Source organism: Corvus cornix, chromosome 2 (genome assembly GCF_000738735.6).
Source record: "Corvus cornix cornix isolate S_Up_H32 chromosome 2, ASM73873v5, whole genome shotgun sequence".
In the NCBI taxonomy this organism is placed as follows: domain Eukaryota; kingdom Metazoa; phylum Chordata; class Aves; order Passeriformes; family Corvidae; genus Corvus; species Corvus cornix.
In genome coordinates this window covers 93,028,612-93,051,812 of record NC_046333.1, presented here as the reverse complement: position 1 = coordinate 93,051,812, position 23,201 = coordinate 93,028,612, and the positions used below count along the sequence as shown (strand labels likewise).

Genomic DNA, 23,201 nt, shown 5'->3' with positions numbered 1-23,201 from the left:
GGCACTGGCTAAAAACAAGGTTCTGTCTATTGCTGCCCATCCCCAGAGCATAAGAACATGCAGCATCCAAAATATGAATAGGTGACCACAAAAAATTTACTTGATTTCAATTCAATTACTTGTTTTCAATTACTCAAAACAACTGATTTCTCTTGTTACTCATTAGTGAATACAATTGTGCCTTATTTTCCTCTTAAATGACTGTAATTACAAAATCTAAGCAGATACGATGCTGGGGAGAGAAGATTGCTTGAATTACTTCTCCTGCAAAGTGTGGTTCTAACACATGCAGGTCATTTGTGGCTTTGTATTTGGAAGTGCATGTGCCTTAGGAATTCTGTGGCAGTTAGATTTAAGAATAGAAGGCCTTTCTGATGGGAGAGTCTCCTTAGTCTTTTTGAAAGGGATAGCAGCATACACATTAGCTGCCTACAAAGGTTGTCTCTGTGGGGGTGGTGCATGAGTACAATATTCAGGTGTCTTTCCTGGCAGAACAGTAATAAAAGCAATACTTTTGATTGCCTTTCATGCAAAGCCAGGACTGGCTGCTCTGGAGATGATGAGCAATCAGTTCCAACCTTATGTAAGATGAACACTCTGTGGAAGTGACTGCTTGCTGTTCTGATTGTTGGTCAGTTTGGAGGAGACAGGGGCTACAAGCCAAGGACTTCTCCTCACACCCTTGCCTCCATTGAAAGTGAAAACTTGGTTCTGTCAGTTCTCGAGACTTCAAGATTGCTGATTAGTGCTGCTTGGTGTTTAAATGTGTGTATCACAGAAGGCTCTGCTGCTTCTCAGAGCCTTCTGTGCAGCCTCCAGTTTGCCAGGTGTTCCTTTTTAATCAGGGCAGTCAATTGCCTTACTGTTTATAAAAGGCCTTAAGTGAGGAAGTAATCAGCACTGTCTATTATAGCAAGAATGGGATTTGCAATCACTAGTGACGTGACTAATGTCATTGAAATATTATTGCATTGGCAGCTTCATATTCTCAGGCTACATTCCTCAAACTGTGTATTGTGGAAAAGACTGTTACATCATGTGGCACAGGTAATGCAAGGTTATTAATTTCGCAGTTTGCCATAGAACAAGACCAGATACTAAAATAAGTGGGGTCTTTGTCCATCAGGTCCAGTTAACTCTGACATCTCACTTTTGTCCTGAAGCTCACCCCAGTGATAAGCAGATGTGTGAGCAAAGTTCCAGCAAAACTGGATGCTGAGAATCATCACAGAAACTCCTCCCTGAAGAAGGATCTCCTGAGCTGAAGGGAAAGCTATTTTGAGCAGCAAACATAAGAACGTTCCAGGAAATTACTCTAATTCAAACTAGTATCTAATTATAACTCCCAATTCCTTTCACTTCCATAAGCAATACTTTCTCTTCTAACTTTTTGTAAGGTTATAACATAATCCAGGTTGGAAGGGAAATAATGACCAACAGTTATGGTATCTCTCATAAATGCCTATTGTATGGGATGGAGACCTTGCCCCTTTATTGAATCCTTGATTGTGTAAAAGGAGACAAGGAAACCCCACCCAGGATACAATACTTTCTAAACATAGTATGATTTTATCTTTCCTTTCCTCCAGGATGTATACATGGTTTCATTTCTTCTGTGTATTTCCAAGCAATCAGCCAGTTTTGTTACAGAAAAGGGAAGTTTAATACTGAGGGAGACCAGCTTTTACAGCTGGAAGTGATTAATGAATTGGAGTATCAGATCCATGCTCCCAAATGATGTATTTAGGAATAGCATTAAGGGCCAGTCTTGGAAGATGTTACAGTCCTAAATGGGGGGCAAGAATTTCTCCATGCAGTTAAATGCACGGAGAAAGAAACATGGAACATTCACTCCCTGTGTTGCTGCAGACACCAGCCAGCATGAGACCACCCTGAAGCATTTATGACTTCAAACCAAAGTGCTGAGTCAAAGTGCAGTAGAACATAAATGTCTTCTTAAAATGTCTCATATCAATTAGACCTTCATCATTTCTTCATAAGAAGGAATGCTAGTCTCACAGTGTGAAAGGCTCAGCTAGGGCTGGTTTCCAGAGAGTTACATTTCAAGTGAGGAAAAAGATTAATAAGAAATATCAGTTCTCTTAGAAGAGTCTAGGTGCAAATGTGGTCTTTGGAAGCTGGGATGTCTTTTACTCAAGAATTTTGTTTGTTTCCAGTCTGTAAATATACTTTGTGAAGTTTGTCACAGCACAAATATCAGTTAGCTGGGACAGTAACAAAGGACTTTTTGTTGTAATTACAGTTTACAGTTCCCTAAAGCTTCTAATAATTTTTTTCCGCAAACCTGTTGGGCATACTAAAAGCTGTATTTGCTGCATTCTTATTCCCCAACCCACTTCTGCTTTCAGAGTAGAGCAATTCTGCAGAATCAAGGCAGACTGAAGCTGTTTCAGTTTTAAAGCAAAGCTTTAAACTCAGTGTTTAAACAGTTACTTGATTACCTTTTATGTGTTTGCTATCTACTTTGCATGTGTCTTCTCCATGTATTCTGGCACTTGGCTTCTGTTGTGGTTTAGCCATGGTATTCTCCAATTTCGTGTTCCCACTGAAACCACCCCAAATGACGCACTGCTCTCTGACTCCCCTCTCTCCCTCCCTGTGGGTGGCTGGAGTGGAGAATTGGAGAAACAAAAAGTAAAGATATGTTGAGATAAGAACAATTTACTGGAAACAGCGATGAGAAACAATTTACTGGAAACAGGAGGAAAACAAAGAGTAACAGCAACAATACTAATAGAAAAATGTACAAGACAGGCAAGCGATTCATATGCAAATGTTCACCACCACTTGGAGCCTACGATACCTGATGGTGCCACACTACCTTGACATGGAAGACACCCCTTTTCCCTCCTGGAAAATGATGTGAGGTGGTACAGAATAATCTCCAGGTCCTAGCCATGCTTCCTTCTGGCTACTGCAAAAATTAACCTTGTCCTGGCTGAAAGGAGGACAGTTTCTTTCTGCCCGGGTTCTGGGCCCAAAAGAGTAACATGGAAGTAACGTGCAGTGCCCTGTTATTATTTGACCACACTTCTAGTGATTTATTTTTAGGGGAAGATTGAAAAGTGGGGTTATTATCTCAATTTACCTCTAACGCACACCTTGGGTAGAGAGCTTGAGGCCTCTGTCATGGTTCAAAGAGAGATTGAGACAGACATAATGGTACCCTTCTGTGTAGGATTCTGAATAAGGTTTGGTTCATAGAAATAGGGCAATTTGAGTTGGAAGGGACTGTTGAAGGTCCTCTGATACAACCTCCAGAGCAGGTGTATCTTCAACTGCATCAGGTTGCTCAGAGCCCATCCAACCTGACCTTGGATATTTCCAGGGATGGGTTATTCACCACCTCTCTGGGCAGCCTGTGCCAGAGTTTCACTGCCCTCATCATAAAAAAAATTCTTCCTTACATCTAGCCTGAATTGGCTTTCTTTTATTTTAAACCTGTTACCCCTTGTCCTGTCACTACAGCCCCTAATAAATTGTCTGCCTCTGTCTTTCTTATAAGCCCCCTTTAAGCAGAGGTCACAATAAAGTCTCCCCAAAGCTTTGTCTTCTCCAGACTGAACACTCCCAACTCTCTCTTGTTGATTGCATTATATATTAATTATCTGAAGGCTAAATAGGAAAACATAGACTTTATGGAAAGTAAAACATTGCCGGTGAAGATTAATCCATGAACAACAGGGCAAAAAGCACTGAGAAGAAATGATACCTCTAGAGATTGATACAGGGCTCTTTCTTGAGTCACCGGCGTGGATAGTTAACCATAGAAAGGTATGCCTGTTTTGCTAGTCGTGTGTGCCTGGTGTAATGTTGTGTGTCCTGAGTGCTGAGGTGAAGGCTTCCCACAGCATTTCTGTTGTGTCGGGATTTGGTGCTTTGTGGAACAATTCACTGTTGCTGTGTTGCCACTTCATCTTGTGGCTCTGCACGACCAGTGGAGTAGGTGCAGTTGACAGCTGCAAAGGTGCTGCAGGGCAGCTCGTGTTGTGGAACATGTGTTTGGGTAACTCGCCTCTCTTTTGATGTCCAAACTAAGGGAGAAGTGGCAGGAGTAGGCAGGGCTCTAAGTGATGCCATGAAGATTTTTTGCCTTTTGTTTTATACCCCTGTTATACCTTTTTTACAACTTCTGTACCCTTAGTGCTTTTTGCCTACATTCTTGGACTTGTTTGTCAAGCTGGGAGACTAAACATTTTAGAAGCTTCGTAGTTAGGGATCAGTGTGCCCCAGACCCCAAGGTCCTCTCCAGAACACATTCTGTAAACTCAGATAGAACCATCCAGGGGAAGGCTCCTTGTGGAGTGGGGCTCACTCGAGCCTCTCACTGGGGAATCTTTGATAGATATGCTAATTAGTAAAACCTATAATGTTATACCCGATATTTTGGGGGGGCATTTTTGCAGGGTGCATTTCGATGCATATGACCTGGACATGTGCACCTAAGGATCCTTAAAATAAATACCGAGGTAAAATCCCTTTTCCCCTTCTAACCGTGTATGACTCTTGATTTTAAGACCAGGAAAAGGCATCATAAGAAGAGGCAGTATGGATTCAGGCATGAAGAGCTCTTCACTCAAGAAAGACTGAGTAGATCAGCACTGTTTAGAGACAATAAAAGTAGAGAAATAGAATACTCTGAAAAACAAATGTGATGGGAAAAGGCAACCTAGATTCCTCTGCTTATTTTTCCCTAGTCACACAAAGTTGATCAATGGAAGTCCAAGAGCGTAACAGCTGTAAGGTGTGCTCTGTACCACATCATAGCCTAGAAATTAATTGTCACATGCTGCCATTATCTTAGCCAATGTTCCAGAAGAATACAAAATAGAGGTAAATAATTGATACTGAGGAGCAAGCAACTGTATCTAATACCTTTAGTTGTTTTACTTATTAAGCTGTGTAATGATTCATGACCAAACTTAACTTCCTGGCAGTAGAAAATAATTTTTTGTCTAGCAGCTTAAGCAGCTTACATGAAGGGAAAGAAGTACGTCTCCACAGCTGTTTGGGAAGCTGTTCCCATTTGGGTGGGAGCCTGAAAACTCCCATTAACTCTCACTTTTAATGTCTGGCTTCTCGGTGTATGGAACACTGGTAAAATGGAAAAACTTAACATGCCTTCTGAAACAAATCCGAAATATATCTGGCAGTTGGGCGTCCCTCTCCACACATCATCAGGCACGGGAGAAGCTGTACAGAGGGAGGTGGTTAGCACATGAGCTTGAGTCACAGGAGATAAGCATTTCTATAGCAGCCACCTTTGAGGGAAGGGGAGGATGGAGCTTCTCCAGAGACAGCATAGCAGTGCCTGCTGTAGCTAGAAGCAGTTCAGTTTTGTCCATGACTTGTTACTCTTTGTAAGTCAGAAGGTTGGTACAGAGCTGCATTATGCAGTATTTCTGTCAGTGGATGGACTGAGCACTGACAAAATCTGTATTTCAGTTGGCTCCTTTTTTTTTTCTATTAGAATTTCAATTTGCTGTTGTCATTGAGAGCAAATAATTTGAATGCAAACTTCCATTCTTGCAGGTCAGACTGATTATCTCCTATTCAGTGCTGAGCAGATGGGATATTAAGTCCAGGTGATAACAGCCACAAGTTTAGCATGGTCTCAAGCAAAAAACCCGTAGCCTGGAGTATGTGATGCAACTTTCAAAACCGTGTTTTTCAATGTCTTTAATTTGTAGGTTGTTTTAACATTTCCTTGCTGTAAGCTTGGATCCCTGCATCAGGGAAGGTGGTGAATTGGCTGCAGGCTTGCTTTCCTCAGTGGCTTGTGATAGATGCTGTAGAAATCAGGTACCCCTATGACACAGTAGGTCAGAGGTTTAGGACTCTGGCCTGGCAGGATCAGTGAGCTGTGAGCAATGGTAACAAGAGTGAGGGGACAGGTTCATTAGCAAAAAGGTGTTTGTGTGCTCGAATACCAGAATGAAGGTGCCTGTTTTGTTTGATGATGTGCAACTTGTGATACACAAAATTGAGGGTGAACTGAAGAGGAGGAAGATGGTGGGCAGATGTCACCTTGCTCAACAGGGTTGCTGTGTTATGCCAGCAAATTGATACCAAAAAAGAGAGCCTGAAAGCATGTTTTGGAGAATATATTAGATATATGTCCATAATGACACTGTAGTCAGGAAAGAGTCAACCCAACTTCAAACGGTGTTCAAAAGGTTTGAGGTACTGCATGAAACTGTAAGGGCTTTCTTATGTGCATTGGATACTGAGATTATTTTAGGCTGCTGTATTATCCCAGCACTGTTGAGGAAACTGGAGAGAAGTCCAAGAACACCTTAAAGCATGGGAGTGAGCTGGGTAATGACCTTAGGAAAAATTTCTGAGAGCAGCGCATGCAAACTGTCAGCTCTGTTGAGGGAAAAGTGCATCATTACAAACAGCAGAAGAGAATAATGCTAATACAGCAGAGAATGATTGATTTTAATTGTTAGGATTGAGTAGTGAGAGGAAGATGAGAAATCTAAGGTTAATAACAGGAAATACTTTCTAGTCATGAGACCTGTTTGGGTTTCCGAAGTGTCTTACAAGGAAAATTATGGTAGTCGTGCTAGTTGGGATATTCAGAAATGAAGCTGATGCATCATTAATAAATATAAAAACCTGTGTCACAGTAAAGGCAGAGTTAAATTCTTAAAGATTTCTCTTGCCCTGTTCAGATGCTTCAGGAAGATAAAGTGAAAATTGTCTTTCTGTTTTGAAGATGCTATTTATACCACTCTAACTGTCCCAATGCCCCGTTTCAGGTTCCAAATTTCTCATTAAGTAGCAAATTCCACAAGGTGACCAATGGAAAGACTTTTTCCCCTCTGTGAATCTTGGGGAAAATGAACAAAGTCATAAGAGGAGGTAACATGAAATTGCTGTCAAAGTGAACTGCACTGTGACTGATAGCTTGTCCTCTGTCTTGTGGTGCTTAAAGCCCCAAGTTCACCGGAGTACAAACATGAGCTCTTTTAAAGCTTTGCAGTAATTTTGCAACTCAGATGTTTACTGAATACACTCTAGCACAGGGGAAGAAGTCATCCCCAGTAGTCATTTCTTTCCTTACTACTTGCTGTTTGTGAACATTTATTTGTCTTGAGCCAAATAAAGGTGCATTTTGAGATGTCTATGAATTTGTACTATGAAATGAATAAGAAGAATGGTGCATGTTTCAAAGTACTTGCAGAGATCTAAACATTTTATTATATTCATTCTCTTTAGGTGGTGCCCTAACTAATACAGATAATTCTTGCATACATGGACAATCATTTGCATTTTTAATGCATCTCCTTGAAGGACTTACTTGTTGCTTACACTGAGATTGGAATGGTGATGCAGTGCAGTGATAGATTAAAACGAAAGTCAGTCAAACTGACTTCTGTTTTAAACTGACAAACTGATTCACTAACCTTAAATCACCTTGCTATTGAGGAAAGCAATCACAGTTTTCTTCAGAAAGGATCACAGTTTTCTTCAACCTTTGGTGAGTCTGTAGCTTCCCGATGGGAGTGTCTGTTAGATTTTGTTTCTGGATGGAAGTCATTAGTGGTTCATTTGATCCTGCTCCCAGGTAATGTGGGTGGTACTCTTGTGTTCTTCTGTCCAGCCTGCATCAGTGTCTTTAGGCACAGGGAATGCTTTTTCTCTCTTCACTAATGTCTGTATTTGACAGACCTTTCAATTTTTTTTAATGTGATTTCAGCTTCCAAACAATTTGCTGAAGAAGTCTTGAAAGCACACAATGACTACAGGAAGAAACATGGAGTCCCTCCTTTAAAACTCTGCAAGAAGTTAAACAGAGGAGCCCAACTGTGAGTTCAGTCCTTTCTTTTCTCTAATGAGATTTGTGACACTTTTGTCTGTTAGGTTTGACTGTGTTTACTGTAAAAATATTTGCCTTTTGACATGCTGTTAACCCAATGAAGACTTACTGAGTAGAAAGTGAGGGACTCCACTCTTTTGTCCCCTCTTTCTCCATCACATAGCATTAGCTGGTCACATGGACACTTCTGTGGTCACAACAGTATAAATCTTTCTTGGAGCCTTTTTCACATGTGGGCTACATCTGTCTGCACTGGTAGGTGTCCTCTGCAGAGGGTAGTTGTCTAAAACATGCTTCACCATGAAGTGCTAAAACAGCACTTCTGTCAGATAAGGGATTGTCATCTGCAGAATAGCCAGTGCTGCTGAAATAGTGAGAAAATAACTTTTTCATGTAAGAAGTGGTGACTGGTCTAAGATCAGTGGAATCAGGAGGAAGTAATTTCAGATCAAATTATCTATCTCCTGGCCCGAAAAGCAAAAGCATTAAATGTTCTCTATTCTGTCAGGAAGGAAACATCTTGTCTCTTCTCCAGTGTTGAAGACTGCACAACTTCTTCTCAGTCTAACATACAGTGAATCTATCTTCCTGCTCTCTAACTTGAGTCTTCTTTACAGAAATTTGAGTCCAATACTGCTTGTCATCTTTACTGTGCTTACAATGACCAGATTAACTTCCTTCCCTTTACAGCAACCTTTTTCAAAAAGTAGATTTAAAATTCTTCTCTTTTTTTTATGCTGATCCTCACAGTACAAAAGAGATAACTGAAGGAGTAAATGCTGATTAAACTCTTAAGAAGATAAATAATACTAAATGGTGGCCAGTTTGATCCCTACTCTAGTCATAAGATCTCCTGCCATTAGGCTTTCTACCATAACCATGCAGATTTCTCTGTACCAGGTAACTGGGAGACAGGGATCCTGTAGTCTTTCCAGAATGTGATTTACTGTCCCAGCATAATGGGACACAGATGTCACACAGATGTGCTGGCTCCTGACTCCTAGATCTCTTCCAGCTGTTGTGCTGTACAGCACACCATGTACATGGCACGTGGACATGACCTCTGGCAGCAAAAAAAAACTTGGTGTTGCTACTTTTTTTATTTTTCTTTTGAGACATCACTATAACTGGACACAGTATCTCTAGGAGATGGAATGCCAGTGACTCATTCACCAGCCTTTGTAATCTGCTGGGGCTTTCCTTCAGTTCTTCTAAGGGGATTTTTTGTTTCTGTTTTTCATGCTCACAGTGAGGAAGAGATTTCATTGACTTGTCAGTAGCACTTGTTGTGTCTCCAAAGTGCAACACTTGGTTTGAACAAGTTGGCTTTTATGAATAGTTTAGATTATTCTATCAAATATGCATTGCTCCACATTTATCTCTAAGTGTGCTGTTGCCCTTGCTGGGTATTTTTAGATCCTTCAGAAATTCCTCACAGCCATCTCTGGACTCAGCTGACGCCCTGCTATGATGAATAACAATAGGAAACCTTTATTTGGTTATGGTCTGTAACTTAACTTGTAAGAATTAAGAGACACATGTACAGAGACTGGTAAAACTGGTTGATAGCAAGAACCAGAAATGTTCTGATCTGAATAAAAGATATGAAATTAAAGAAATCTCATATTTGTCACAACAGGTTCTGTATATTCTTAAATTCAAAGAAGAACTTCACCTTTTCTTTGGGTATATCCTACATACATACCTTTGGTATGTATTTGGTGTACCTCTGGGTACTTTTCTGTGCTTTTCTATCTGTGTTGAAAAAGGTATATTTCCTACTATTTTCAGGTCCAATTATTGTGACAGGTGAACTGACTATTGGATCCCTGCTTTAACATGAGATGAGTCAGCCTCAGCAGGTGTCTGTTTATCTCTGACTGTAATGAAGCATAGGGTGATGATCTCAGATGAAAATCTCATGCTTTCAACTTCCTGAGCTGGAGTGGATAAATCACCCTTTGTCTGAAATCCCTGGCAGCTTCATCCATCTGCAATGTGTACTTTCTCCCAGTCTTGCCTCTAACTTGGGATACGAGGATCCTGAGAAAAATTACAGGACTGTAGTGATAGCATCTAAAGATCCTCTAGTCCAGGATCTAGCAAACTGACAACACACAAGTTTTCATTATTTCTAAATTAATGGATGTAGCTAAATACTCCCTTTTTTTGTTTTGGTGGGAAGATTAGGGCAGAAGGAAATTAGAACCTAATGACTGAAGTACTAGCTTGGGTCAAAATGTTCAGCTGGACAAAATTTGTGTCTCTGGAGATGCCAGTAGCTCATGATTAGGGAAGGAGTAAGAGAACAAAACAAATGTGATCCTTCCCCCTTTATCTTCTCCTGGAAATTACAGATTTATCCTGGAAATTATGGTTTTCCTAAGAAGTAAGTTGTATCCTCATTTATTTGTTGCTCTTGTTTAATATGCCGTGAAGATTCCTCCCCACATCCATCCAGTGTGAATTTGCCTCTCTCTTTTTCAACCCAACATGTGCTTTGGTGTCTGCATTGTCCTGTGGCGCTGACTTCTGCTGCACAGTGTGGAATAAGTGCTTTGTCTCACTTGAGTTGTAAATCTACAACCTGATGACTCTCTGTGATGTCACTGTAAGAAATAACAAATGGTCTTTGCAATTTCCCTGTCTCTGCACTGAAGCCTTTCCAGTGTTGAATAAAGGGAGTAATTGTTTTACCCATTATGTTCTTCTTAACCCTATTGTTCTAAGAAAATAAAATACATCCCACACTCACACACGTCAACTTCTATAGAAACAGTGCTGCTTATGCCTGTGTTGGTTTACACAGTTGTTGCCTCAGAGTGTCCATGTGGTCCCCTTCTCTTCCATCCTGTTGCCTGGTACATTGCTCTTTTTTTGCATTTGACTTTTTTTTTCATTTGTAAACGTAGGGGGTTTATGCTTGCTTTAACTGAATCCCCACTTCTGGTTTTTTCCAGTCTCACTGAGAACATTTAATTTACTCCTGTGAGGGACCTAGAAATGCCAGGAGGTGACACCTGTAACAATTGCTGTAGGTGCTTCCCTTTCCACCACCAGCTGTGGCTAAGGATGGCCAGCGGATTTCCAGGTGCTAGTCACAATGTGGTGGAAGGGGATCTACCCTTTGATTTCTTCTAGGCTCTTCTCAGAAGTGATACAGATGCTCATGAAAAATAGAGAAAATATATTTTCCCTTTGCCTAACTTGTAGATCTATGTAAGCTTAAAGCATCTCTGGCTTCAGGGCTTTGCAACTTGACTTAAACCCATCATCTTCCAGCACAATTCCTTGTTTGCATATCCTTCTCTTCCTCTCTGCTCATTGCAACTGTGGTCCCTGACCCAGTGTGTGGATTCCTTTGCTAGGTATGCAGAAGAACTGGCTACCACAAGGGTCCTCAAGCACAGCTCCGAGTCTGCTAATGGGAAATGTGGAGAAAACCTAGCATGGGCATCCTATGACCAATCAGGTGAGCTCTCTTCTCTTGTTGTCTCACGGACACCTGATAAATGCCTTTGGGCTCAGAGCATTTGGTTGCAAGAGTGCTGGAGTTTCCTCTACTTCAGAAATGTATCCACCATAGCCCAGCCCATGCTCCCTGGAGACAGGATGGTGGTTTGCAGTCACCTGTGTGTCCTGAGAGCAAGAAGCATATGTAGGTACAGAGGGAGTAGGGTTTGTGGTGGTGTGTTCTGTCCCTTTGGAGGCAGGGCTTGGCAGCTAGGCTGCTCCGTATGTCCCTGCTGTGGGGCTGTCTTTAGCGTGCATCCATGGCAGGAGAGAAGGAAGCTGTCAATGCCCCGTACTTCACCTTTATCCTTAGTTTGTCCCAGCCAAGGAGAGGTCTGCCCACAGCCCAGCTGTGGTGAGGGAAGTGGAAAAATGTGTCTTGCACACTGCACAGCAGTTCCTGTTTGTGGGGGCTAAAGCGGAGGACAGGACACCAAAGTGGCAGTGGCTGATGTCCTTCCACAAGTATCTTCCACTCTGTCAGCAAAGAGGCTTTAAGCCCTTTTCTGTGCTTTCATTTCTGAAGACAAATTACTCCATGTATTTTCTGACTGTAAATGTAACTGGAAGCCTCTGGTTTGGGTGCCCCAGGAACTGCATTTTGGTCAGGCTGATGGCCTGTACTGAGCCCTCAGCTGGAGAGAGATTCAGCAGGCTCTTCCCTCCTGCCTCCTCCAGTGAGCAGGGCTCATGCCTCAGCCTGCTGGGACAGCAGGTGGGATGTATTAAAAGCAGCCACTTGCTTTCTTTATTCCAATCTACCCCTGGAATTTGCAGCACAGCCCCAAGGAAACAGAAGCTCATTTCTACAGGCTGGAGGCTCTATTTGAAGGACCTGCAAATTTTAGTGAGTTTTAGTCTCAGGGACGCTGTTTGATTCAAGTGCCAGCTCTAGTCCCAAGTTGGGTATATTTTCATGTTGAAAAAGAAACCTATGGTGGAAAAACACAATTTGATTTGCTCATATTTGGCATTCTGTCCTTTGCAAGGGTGTGAGGAAGGGATTTGGAGCAGTATGGGAAAACACAGATGTACAGCAGAGTTTGCATAGTTGCTATGACTCACTGACTGAGCTTAGTTCTTCTTTGTGTTAATGGCCTGTGCTCCTTCCCCCGAGGTTAAAGCCACGGAATTCCCATTTAGAGAGCTGGAAACATAACACACAAATCCTTCTATATAATGTCTGCCTTTTCTCTGGATCCAGTCTGTTTTCTTCAGTGAACTGTTTCCATACATAACTTTCCAGTTTTGAGAAGTTTTGCTGGTTTTTATCCCCATGATTAAATGCCATGTTGAGAAAATTAAGCTACATCCTCTTTTGTTCTGTGAAACATTTCTATATTTCCAATGCAGCAGGATTACTCGAAGTACCAGAATGAGAAAGCTAGTTCTTCAAAGGAACTTATTTTCTCATCTAGGCTTAGTCTTCATCTCCGTGGAGTTGGTTCATTCTTTCTCTTTTTCTCATATAGTTCCCTCTGGATGGTTAATTTGTACCCTGCTCAATGAGGCTGCAATTTGGATTAAGACATCCATTCAGGGGCTTAACAAAGGCAGGCAGTGTCTTCTGGTTTCTTTCCCAGATAAAGCAAGACTCAATAAACCTCTAGAATACTCTGTATTCTCTCTCAAAAAGTGATGCTGTTGTTTATTTTGGCTCTTACTGAGTTCTGTAATGATGCCAGAAGATGCATTTCTTGTTTCAGAGAAGATTTAAGCTTTCAACTGTAAAGCCTTCTAATATTACTCATCTCCTGGTAAAGAATACCTTGAATTCTATTCAGGATTTCAGAGTTACATAGCCTAAAGCTGTTGCTAGAAATATGTTTATCCCTGTAATCCAAGAAATAGTTGACAGCTGTTTCCTCCCTCTAGTCCTGCAGGAACTGCTCCGTGGCAGACTTTTCTTTGTCTGTGTTCAAATAAGTGAGCTGTCATCTGCCACTGATGCAAGAGACTGCAGCCTGCCTTGGCAGCTGTGCTGTGTCAGGCTTCTCAGGATGCCTCGTCTCACTTCTCATGTGTCGGGAGGCTGAAGGCAAGCACTGGATGTCTGAATTCTGTTTGGGATGGCCAGTGTGCCTGTGAAGAACATGCTGTGTTGCTGGTGGAAACACTGCATCTTATGAACTCTCTAGAGAGTCTGTAAGAGAAGTCCATGTTGTGCTATTACCCACATCTGTTGTGGGAGAAATCTGGGTCTCCTAAGGTTGGGGCTAGTGGGCAGAACAGCACAAGCATTGTCTGCCCAAGCCCTGGAGGGGTGTGCTCTGACTGAGGGCCTGCCTTGATGTATCTCTTGCTGTCTAAAACCAGGCTCATACAGTACTGTTAATTAAAGTCAAATAAAATAAGGACCTGCATGAGGGATGTTGAAAGTAGAGAATTACTTCCAAAAGCCATTGGTATGACTTTAGTCCAGGTAGATATTTTATTTTGGCGGCAATGTTAAATCTACCCCCTTTCCCCTCAGACTGGTGGGAGGAATGTTGTGAAAACGTAGTTTTTAAGTAGATCACCAAGGTGCTGCCCATTTGCAGAGGAATATACTCTGTGTGAGTCTATTAGAATGTTTTTAGCAACTTACTTGAAGATTTAAGCACTCTTTGTTTTGAGGAGAAACTGTAAGGCTGCGCCCAGAGAAATTAAATGTTGAGGCGAGCTGAATAGAGGAATAGGGCTGCCACAGCATTGTGTTGCCAATGGTGAGGCTGGGAATGTGTGTCCAGTCTTGCACAGGCTGGAAATGTGTTTCCAATCTTACACACATAAGCACACATATACAGTGTGGACACATGTACATGTGCAGAGCAGCACAAACAGGTGCAGTCAGCATTAAAATGAAGAGCACCAGTGGCTCTTCCTCTTTCCTTTTTCAGCTGATTCCAATGATATATGTTACTGGAGTATATAAATTAATATAGTATATAAATAGTATATATAGTAAATTAATATAGTATATAAAAATACAAACATACTTCTCAGTAAATGATTTAGAAGTAGAGATAATGTATATTTTATATTGTTAAAATATATAGAATTATATATATGTATGAAAATAATAGAATAGAAATAGAATTCCAGAGTGAATCCCAGCAGTAACTAAGCTCAGACATGCAGTCTGCCCAGTAGCTGTCCCTGGATCCCAATCTCACCAGTAGCTTGCACCTGGACATACCAGTTCCTGAGGCTGCAGTTCCACTCCAGTTGCCAGTACAGTGCATCTCACACACATGGGTCCCTGGCTGCTGACCAGAACTCACCCTGCAATGGTCATACTGTTGTGTAGCAACTCCTGCCAGAGCACTTCACCTGCTCACCACCACGTCCCCCTTGTGCTTTGCTGGTGCTCCGGTTGCTGGCACTGCAGACACAGAGGTCTCTGCAACCCTTGGTCTGGTACCAGCTGTTGGCACTCTCCTCCCCCACATCCACAGAACAGAGCTCCTCACCCAGGAGAATAACTAGAAATGACATTTAATGAGACAACTGCACAACTGATGAGGTGCAGAGCACAGCCAGGCAGGAGTGATGGCACCTGTTTACATGCAGTGGCCCCTTGATAGTAAGGGGGACATAATTTACACTGTTAGTCCTACATATGGACGGACCCCACATGGTCACACCTCTGACCCTGTGAGGAAGCTTGAGGCACAGTCAGTGTGGCCACATTGCAGGCTTGTATCTCATGTAAATGAAATCAAATTACTGTGCTGGTTCTGGTCCTAGTCTTGGGCAAAACTATAACTGGATGCTAGTTCAAGGATTGTTGCACTAAGTTTTCATGTGAGGAAGATTGTCCATCATAACTGAAACTCATTAGAGTGAGATTCAGCCTGTTCTGCAATGAACATCTAGTAAGCCTAGCTGAGCAGGTCATCAGTGAACTCTCACTGGGAGAAGGGTGGAGTCAAACTGTGTTTCTATAGTGAAAGTGTTTGTTGGAACTCTGAGTATGGTTTACAGCAGTGCAAACAGGAAGGGTATTAAAAACGCTCAGCAGAATATTTATTAATCAGTTCTGCAAGCAGAGCAATGGAAGAGAAGCTGCAGCTCTGACTGCAGGGCAGATCCACGTGCTTTTTGAGAGGAGTAAACTTTATCATTTCTGCTCTGATCAGGAATGAGGGATGTGAGCAATTTCTTTTCTGTGTTTTTTTCCTTCTGACCGAAAAGCATTTTGAACATCAACCAACTTCCCCTGTTTTGTGGGAACTTTGGGAGCAGGGGGAGCTGTTTCCCATGAAACATTGAAAAGCAATCAAAACAGACCCTAAATATGACTGCATAATTTATTCCATAATAAATTTAAATGGAAATATTGTGGTCAGTTTTCTGAACCAGTAACTCTGAGGATACAAGCTGCTGCTAAAGCAGGTAGGCTCAGTGCACTCCTGATTCTTGTGCTGTTTTCTCTCTGGAAGTCTGGGGGTCACTGGGCTCAAAACAGGGGTTTTCCTTAGTCCCCTGTGTGCCAGCTGTCACTTTCAACACTGGTTTGGCTTGTGTCCCACCAGGGCATTGTTTACTGCTCCACAAAGGGCAAAGAATTAGAAGAAAAGTATTTCAGAAGAAAGAGAGACTGTTTAATCACTAGGTACCTACCTACCTGTCTTCTTACATGGCAATAACTTCCACATTGGAGTCCCCCCTCATTTCCTGTGCCATGTGACAGATACAATCCATTCCCTTCACTTACAGGACACTGCTTTAACATGATTTCAAGATGGAGTTTGTCAAAAGTTGCCTAGTCCTTTGGTCAACTTCTCTTTTGCTGGAAAAAAGTCAGTCTTTATTTTCCCACAGCTTATGAGGCCATGACTCTTTTAATTCAAGGATGATGACAGCAATGCCATATAAGGAAAACTTGATCCTGCATGTGAAAAATGGAGAACAGTGATCAGCTTCTAAGCTTTAACTTCCTGGCCTCAGTCTGTTGAAAGCTTTCATCCTTGAAATCTGGGAATTAATACATGATAGACTGTGCTGCCCAACTATGCTCATTGTCTTTCAGGTACAGGATTGAGGGAGTTTTACCTGATGCCATTGCTATCTCCCTTGAATTAAAAAGTAAACATTTTTTCGCATTATAGTATTCTTTAAATTAAAAGCAAATTAATTATGAAGAGATGTTGTGTTTGTCAAAGCTTCCATGTGCCCTGCAATACTGCTATTATGGAGATTTTAAGTTCTGTCACATGCAGCCTAGGCACACTTCTTAGAGCTCCAGTAAGCAGAGTGGAGGTGACTTTCTCTTCAAATACTCTTTATACTGTTTCATACCAATACATTAACAGAAGGAATAAAATGCTGGCAGCAGTGAGAATGCAGTCCTACATCTGCTAAAATCCAACTTATGTACTATAGTCACTTCAGCACTTGTACACATAAAATACATGGGCTTCATAAGGCCTGATACGTCAGCAGTCATATTCTGTACTTCTGTTACACCCAGCTTACCACAAACACATCTAAATCCTTCATCGATATGAAAGTGAGTGGGACAGGATGATCTGATTGGTTTGTTGTGTGGTTTTTTACTATGTGCTTTTTCTTTTCCCCTTGTATTGCATAAAGGTCACTATTTGCACCTTTTTTCAGTTTTCATTTCCACTTTAGTAAGAAATGAACAAATAAATATGTGTTACATACTTCAACCATGCTACAGGTCTACTGCATTTGTTTTTTTGGTGCAAGGAGAGCAGGAAAAGAAGAAACCAATAGTTATTCCTGAAACTTTTACTTTGGGAGACAAGAGAGGTTTTGCTCCCTTTTTATGTAGAAAAAAATTATTTGACTCTACTAAGAACTCTTCCCAACAAGCAGTGTGGCATAAAAGTTCATAGTACTTTCAGTTCACAAACCTCTCTAGAGATGGCATTTCATTGAATATTTGCTTATCAATTATGGCTCTGATAACCAGCTTGCCAGGCTAACAGCATCATCCTTTTAGCCAACTTCAGTCATAACAAACTGAAGTTTAAGTTAAGTTTAAAGCAGCGAATGCAGTGTCTGACTTCTAGAAGTGTGCAAGTTTAAGACTTTTTGCTGCAAAATAGCAAAGCATGAGTCATTGCTCTTCTGCAGCCAACAGTCCACCAGGGACCTGCATTCTTCATGATGGCAGGCTTAACAGCTTTGGCAACTTGCTTTGAAATCTCCTGGCCTTGCGTCGATGATACATCCTGGAATGTGAAGCAGAAATTTCATTATCGATGTTGCTCAGGGAAAAACCTGACCCCTCTCATCCCCCTGGTGTTTGACACAAGATTTTCCTAACAACCAGTAATGGAAAACAAGTAACATTTGGCATTTTTCTGCATAGCATCTGCAGATTCTGGTCTGTGCTACATCCCTGGCTGTAGTCATAGTCCTTATACAGCTGTTGTCAGTGAAGGCCTTGGATGGGATGAAACAGTGCTAGACATGCAGACTTCCACATGGAAGCAGCTCCTAAGTATGAGTATTTGAGGTTTCTGTAGTACCCTGGATTAGAGTGCCTCAAAATGGACCTTCACAATGGCTTTAGTGGTAGGTAGAAACCATTAAAAATAAATGCACTGAGAAATCTGAAATATTGAATGCTGATGAGAACATGGGAAACTAAAAGACGTCAGAAATGTAATTTTTCTTTGGTTTAGCTGGAGCTGGAAGGTGTGGCTTTTTGCCTAGAAAACCTGGCACAGGTAGGCATTTCCAAACACATTCCAAGAGGAAGGAGCTGGTGAAAGCTGTGTGTATGAGCCTGATGACAGGAGCACTTATCCAAGATGAGGGAGATGTGTCTTCGTTATCTTCCAAGCTGAAAGTTACAGAAGATCTTGCTGGGCAGGCTGTGAGCTACACTTTTGTGTTTATGTCACAATTTTGCAGCACATTTCTTTTGTCTTCCAGGAAAAGATGTGGCTGACAGATGGTACAGTGAAATAAAAAATTACAGCTTTCAAAACCCAGGGTTTTCTTCTGGGACAGGTAAGTTCAGACTGGGAACTGTCTCTTCAAAAACACATCTTCTATTATTATGCTAAAAACTGACAACAGTGTAAAACAACCTCAGAAATGAGAAACTAAGCAAAATCTGTAGGGGTTTTTTAGTACTGCATTTTCCCTCCAACTCCAAAATTTTGAACAGGCAACTTTTTATTTAAGGCAAATTAATTTGTAAGAAATACTAAATTGGAATCATATAGAAGTCTTACTAAATTACTCTGTTGTTGTTTACGTTGAGATGTGACTTCTGCTGAATTGTATCACTCCACTCACAGAGATCACTTCAGCTAAAATTTGGAGATTGGGAACAGGTCATTGGCTGCATATTGACAAGCTAGTGCAGAATGAACTTAAGAACATTGTTCCTCAAATAATGCTCAGCAAGAGAGGTACCTGACCTTGTTTCAGATTAAGAAAATCACGCTTTTCTCCCTGATTTGGGGATTTGTCTATGCACAGAGGGAACAACTGATGGAGCAGCACAATGCAGGGGTGGCTATTAAACTAGGCAGAAGAAGCCACAAAAACAGTGGTTTTTTTGAACAGTGGCACATGCAAACACATGGGGGAGTATGAAATGGTTAAAGCAAATGAATAATAGTCACTCTCAGAACTGCTGTTCTCACTGCAGGGAGTAAAAGCTGTGATGTCTTTGTCAAATTTTACGTCAGATACTTATCAAACTACTTCTTTCATGACTCTCCTGCTACGTATTCTTATTTGGATATAGGACATGGAAATGGGAATAGTAGTATGAAAACAGATCAGATTATGGTTTTTCAAGCAAAATGCTGGACATAGGGTTCTTTTTCATGTCCTTAGTTTGTTCTCATGTTAGACAAAGAAGCAGCTTCCTATTGTTCTTTCTTTCCCCAGCACCTCACGTGTTAAAGGGAATGTTACAGATTTAGTATCTAAAGTGCTTTTGTATGTTTCTCTCTCTTTCTTTAGGTCACTTCACAGCCATGGTTTGGAAGAACACAAAAAAGATGGGAGTTGGAAAAGCATCTGCTAGTGATGGCTCAACGTTTGTGGTGGCTAGATATGATCCAGCGGGAAATGTAGTAAACCCAGGCTATTATGAAGAAAATGTTCTTCCTCCAAGAAAATAACTTTTTTTTTCTTAAGGTAGTCTTAATGCTTAATGACAAATGAACCTGGATTTGGACCTAACAGTGTTTGAAACGAAGCACGATTCAATGAAATTTCCTGTTTGATACTGCTGTTCACTTCTCATTGTGGAGGAAGCAATTACATCTTGCTGAAGTCAATCTGCACATTAGGCCCCTGTTGCTTCTGAGGGGTCCTCAGTTTATTTGAGGATGAACTATATGCAGCATTTCTGAAGGGTAAAATGGGTAAGATTTATTTTAATCGTTTGCATGAGCTCTGTGTCAGCATGTGAGTAAGCACATGTTGAACGTCTTTTTTTTTTTTAAAGCACAAAACTTTATAGCTTTCTGTAAACTGAAGATACCAGCTTGTAATTATATTATGTACTCCCAGTTGTCCAGTACTTTTTAATAACTGTACCTTTGTTGCTCTGTCGCTACCTCCTGCTGTTGTGGGACCTCCTCGCTGCAAATGGAACATATGCAAAACTTCCTGTATGAAAGGTACATGTGTAAAATGTAGTGGCATTCAGACCTGTGTGTTTTTATTAAGAGGATCTCACAGAACACTAAAAGGCTGCTGGCAAAACTGTGTCCATCAAGCAAGCCATAACTAATGCATGATCTGAAAAAAACACCTAAAATTGTTTAAATCCTATTTTAGGTGCTAATATATAAAATATGTTTGAGATGAATGTATTTCAAGTTCAAAGTGCATCCTACAGTTTACAGTATGTACCTTGTATTATAATCAAATTATTTACTTCTGTTACAGAAAAATAAGATTCTTTTTGATATTTATGCACAAAAATGTTTCTTTGGTGGTGCACTTTGGATTTTATTTCTCAGTAACTTATTTTTTTTTCTAAGGAATACCTTTTAAAGGTGGTGTGCTATACAGACAATAACATTCCCAAATCATCTCGTCTCCTTTAATAATGTAACAGTAGGGATATTCACATTGTCATAATTAAGAGATGTTTGCTCTTTATTCATATTATTCAATAATAGTAATATTTCACATGCTGGATTGATGTCTTGAAAACAATGAAGATTTAAATTCCTTAAGAACAAGCCAAGAAAAAATTTGAGGGCACTCTTTTCTCTGAAACGTGGATTGGGCCATTTTGTACAGGTTCATATACTGTGTTTCAATTTGGGGTTTTGTTTTCTTTGTAAACGTGTCTTTTGAGTTTTGCTGAGATTCTGTATGCCATAATTTGGTTTATGAACAGTGCCATTACAGAAAAACTTCTTTTTGTTTACACGGTTGTAATAAACTGCACTCTTATGGCTTGATTATATGTCACTGTGATGCTGTTTGTTACAATTTTTTGCTGTAACCAAGAATTTGACACGTACCATGAACAACTGAAAAATAAATATTTTTGAATATGAACTCAAGCCTTTGCTGTTACCTGATTCTTTGTTGAATAATCCTCAAATTTTATTTCCAGGACATTAACATATGACATTATTACTTTTGTAACTCAGGGGGAAATAAAAGCAGTAAGTATTCTAGTCCAGGAAAGAAAGAAGAGACCTTCCAAGAGAGGCTAAATCATACAGCAGATCATAAATCCTCACTGATTTATTTATTTATTTAAAGGCTGAGCTAAGAGTTGAAGCTGAAGAGGCATACCTCTTTCTCTCTCGAGCTCCTGCTTTGTATCTCATTTCATTCTGCTGCTCCCTCTCTCGGCTGACGTGTTGTCAGTAGAGGAAACCCACTCGACTCCCACTCAGGTGTGTGTGTTTCAGGAACTGCAGCCTCAGGGCCTTCCTCCCCTCAATCCTCAGCTGACAAGTGAGATGGGAATGAAAGCAGGACTTTCTAAAAAAAAAAATAACAGGCTTGCTGCAACTGAGAAAAAGTTAAAAGCTGATGTTAAATAAACAGGCAGTATTAAAATACTCTGGTTTTTTCCTAATGACTTTCATGTTATTGGCCCTGTAATTCCTTGAATGGTTGATGCAAAACTGTACATATTTTAGTTGAGTGAGTCAAGTCAGAATCTTTCTCTGCTGCCACCTAGGATTTATATTTTAAGTTCAGAGAGAACTGGGAAGGTAGGTAAAGAGAGGACAAAACAAAACAAAGCTTGCAGTTATCTTTATTTAAAATGATAATGGCAAGTGAACTTCTGGAGGTTTTTAGACAGAGCATTTTCAGGGGGCATCAGAGGTAGCTGGACATGAAAGAAGCACAAAGCCATTCAATTGGCCTCAATGCTTGCTTCATGCACTCCACAAAGACAATTAACAATTAAAAAATGCCAAACTGTTAATTTAATTCTTCATGACCCAAGATTATGCTGCTGATATCTTCTGCAAATGAACTCTGGCTGTGCAGCAAACCATGGTGTATGTAGGAGTCCAAATGCAGAGGAAAGGGTAACATTGCTGATGTGACTCACTCAAAAGCCACATGATTTTGGGGAATTGTACACTGAAACTTGACTTACCAACCATCAGTATTAAAAGGCTCTGTGTTGGTGTATTGCCCCACTCTCTACTACATCTTGGAGAGTTGTGGAGATTGGGAGGTGGCAAAGAAAGGTTATCTCCTGTCTTGTTAGAACAAAACAAGATGTTTAAGAGCTTCCTCAGACAGAGTTTTAGAGGTAGAATTAACATTTGCCCTGGGAACAAAGAACAGACTAAACTGAGAAACATACTGTTTTTTAGAGGCCTGCTGATAATTTTTAAGGTCTTTTTGCAGGAGAAGGAGGAGAAAGAGGAGGAGGAAGAGGAGGAATTCTTGCTAGTCTGAGGCTTCATTTCTAGTCTTCTATAGTCTTCTGGGTTCAATAATAACAGAGCATTTGGGGAAGAACTGGGATTGTTCTTAACAAGGTGCTGAAAAAGGAAGTCTGCATAAAGCATTGCCAACTGCCAGTTTCCCTTCTTTGTCTTCCCAAAAGGACAAAACCTGTTCCCAAGGAGACTTCAGGGTTTTGTTTGACTAGAGGTTCAGCATGACCTGATAATGTGCACTTGCAATCCAGAAAGCCAGCGGTGTCCTGGGCTGCATCAAAACCAGCGTAGGCAGTAGGGCAAGGGAGGGGATTCGGCTCTCTACTCTGCTCTGGTGAGACCCTCTCCCTGCTCCAGACTACTGCATCCCTGGAGCATCTGGGGGCCCTGGTGCAAAAAGGATGTGGACCTGTTGGAGTAAGTTCAGAGGAGGCCATGAGGATGATCAGGGGGTTGGAGCACCTCTCCTATGAAGACAGGCTGGGAGGGATGGGGCTGATCAGCCTGGAGAAGATTCCTGAAGGGAGACTTTGCAGCATTCTTCCAGTGTGTAAAAGGGATCTGCATGAGAGCTGCACAGGGACTTTCTACAACGGCACGTAGTGGTAGGGGAACGGCTTAAAACTGACAAGAGAGTAGGTTTAGATTAGATAGTAGGAAGAGATTCTTCACTGTGGGGATGCTGAGGCACTGGAACAGGCTGTCCAGAGAAACTGTGGACCCCATCCCTGGAAGTTGTTCAAAGCCAGGCTGGATGGGGGTGGCAAGGAGGATTGTAGCTAGGTGATCTTTAAGGTCCCTCCCAGCCCAAACGGTCCCGTGATTCTGTGATCAAACATCCCCTTAGTCTAGTACGTAGTTGGCCTTTTTTGACCGCTGACCTTTCCCGCCACCCCGGTCCCGCGGAACACCAGCCCCGCCCCGCCCGCTCCGGCGGTGTCCCGGCGGTGTCCCGGCGGTGTCCCGGCGGTGTTCCGGCGGTG

At 41.4% G+C, this 23,201-nt stretch overlaps 1 protein-coding gene and 1 long non-coding RNA gene across 3 annotated transcripts in view; one reads left to right on the top strand and one right to left on the bottom strand.

The window, feature by feature from the left end:
- The window catches only part of GLIPR2 (GLI pathogenesis related 2), a 26,426-nt gene extending 5,561 nt beyond the window's left edge, over nt 1-20,865 (top strand). Inside the window, exons 2-5 of the mRNA XM_010393851.4 lie at nt 7,727-7,835; nt 11,215-11,318; nt 18,254-18,331; nt 19,301-20,865. Coding sequence (XP_010392153.1) covers nt 7,727-7,835; nt 11,215-11,318; nt 18,254-18,331; nt 19,301-19,461 — 452 coding nt within the window. The 3' untranslated portion in view covers nt 19,462-20,865. The remainder of the gene's footprint in view (nt 1-7,726; nt 7,836-11,214; nt 11,319-18,253; nt 18,332-19,300) is intronic.
- Nucleotides 14,899-23,201, bottom strand: LOC109143859. 2 transcript variants are annotated; one of them, XR_002044236.3, is made up of 3 exons: nt 21,927-23,201; nt 21,104-21,295; nt 14,899-17,544 (listed from the first exon to the last, which is right to left on the bottom strand). It is a non-coding gene; the product is annotated as an uncharacterized LOC109143859 (long non-coding RNA). The 2 variants fall into 2 exon arrangements; XR_005601401.1 differs by lacking the exon at nt 14,899-17,544 and having other exon boundaries at nt 19,775-21,295.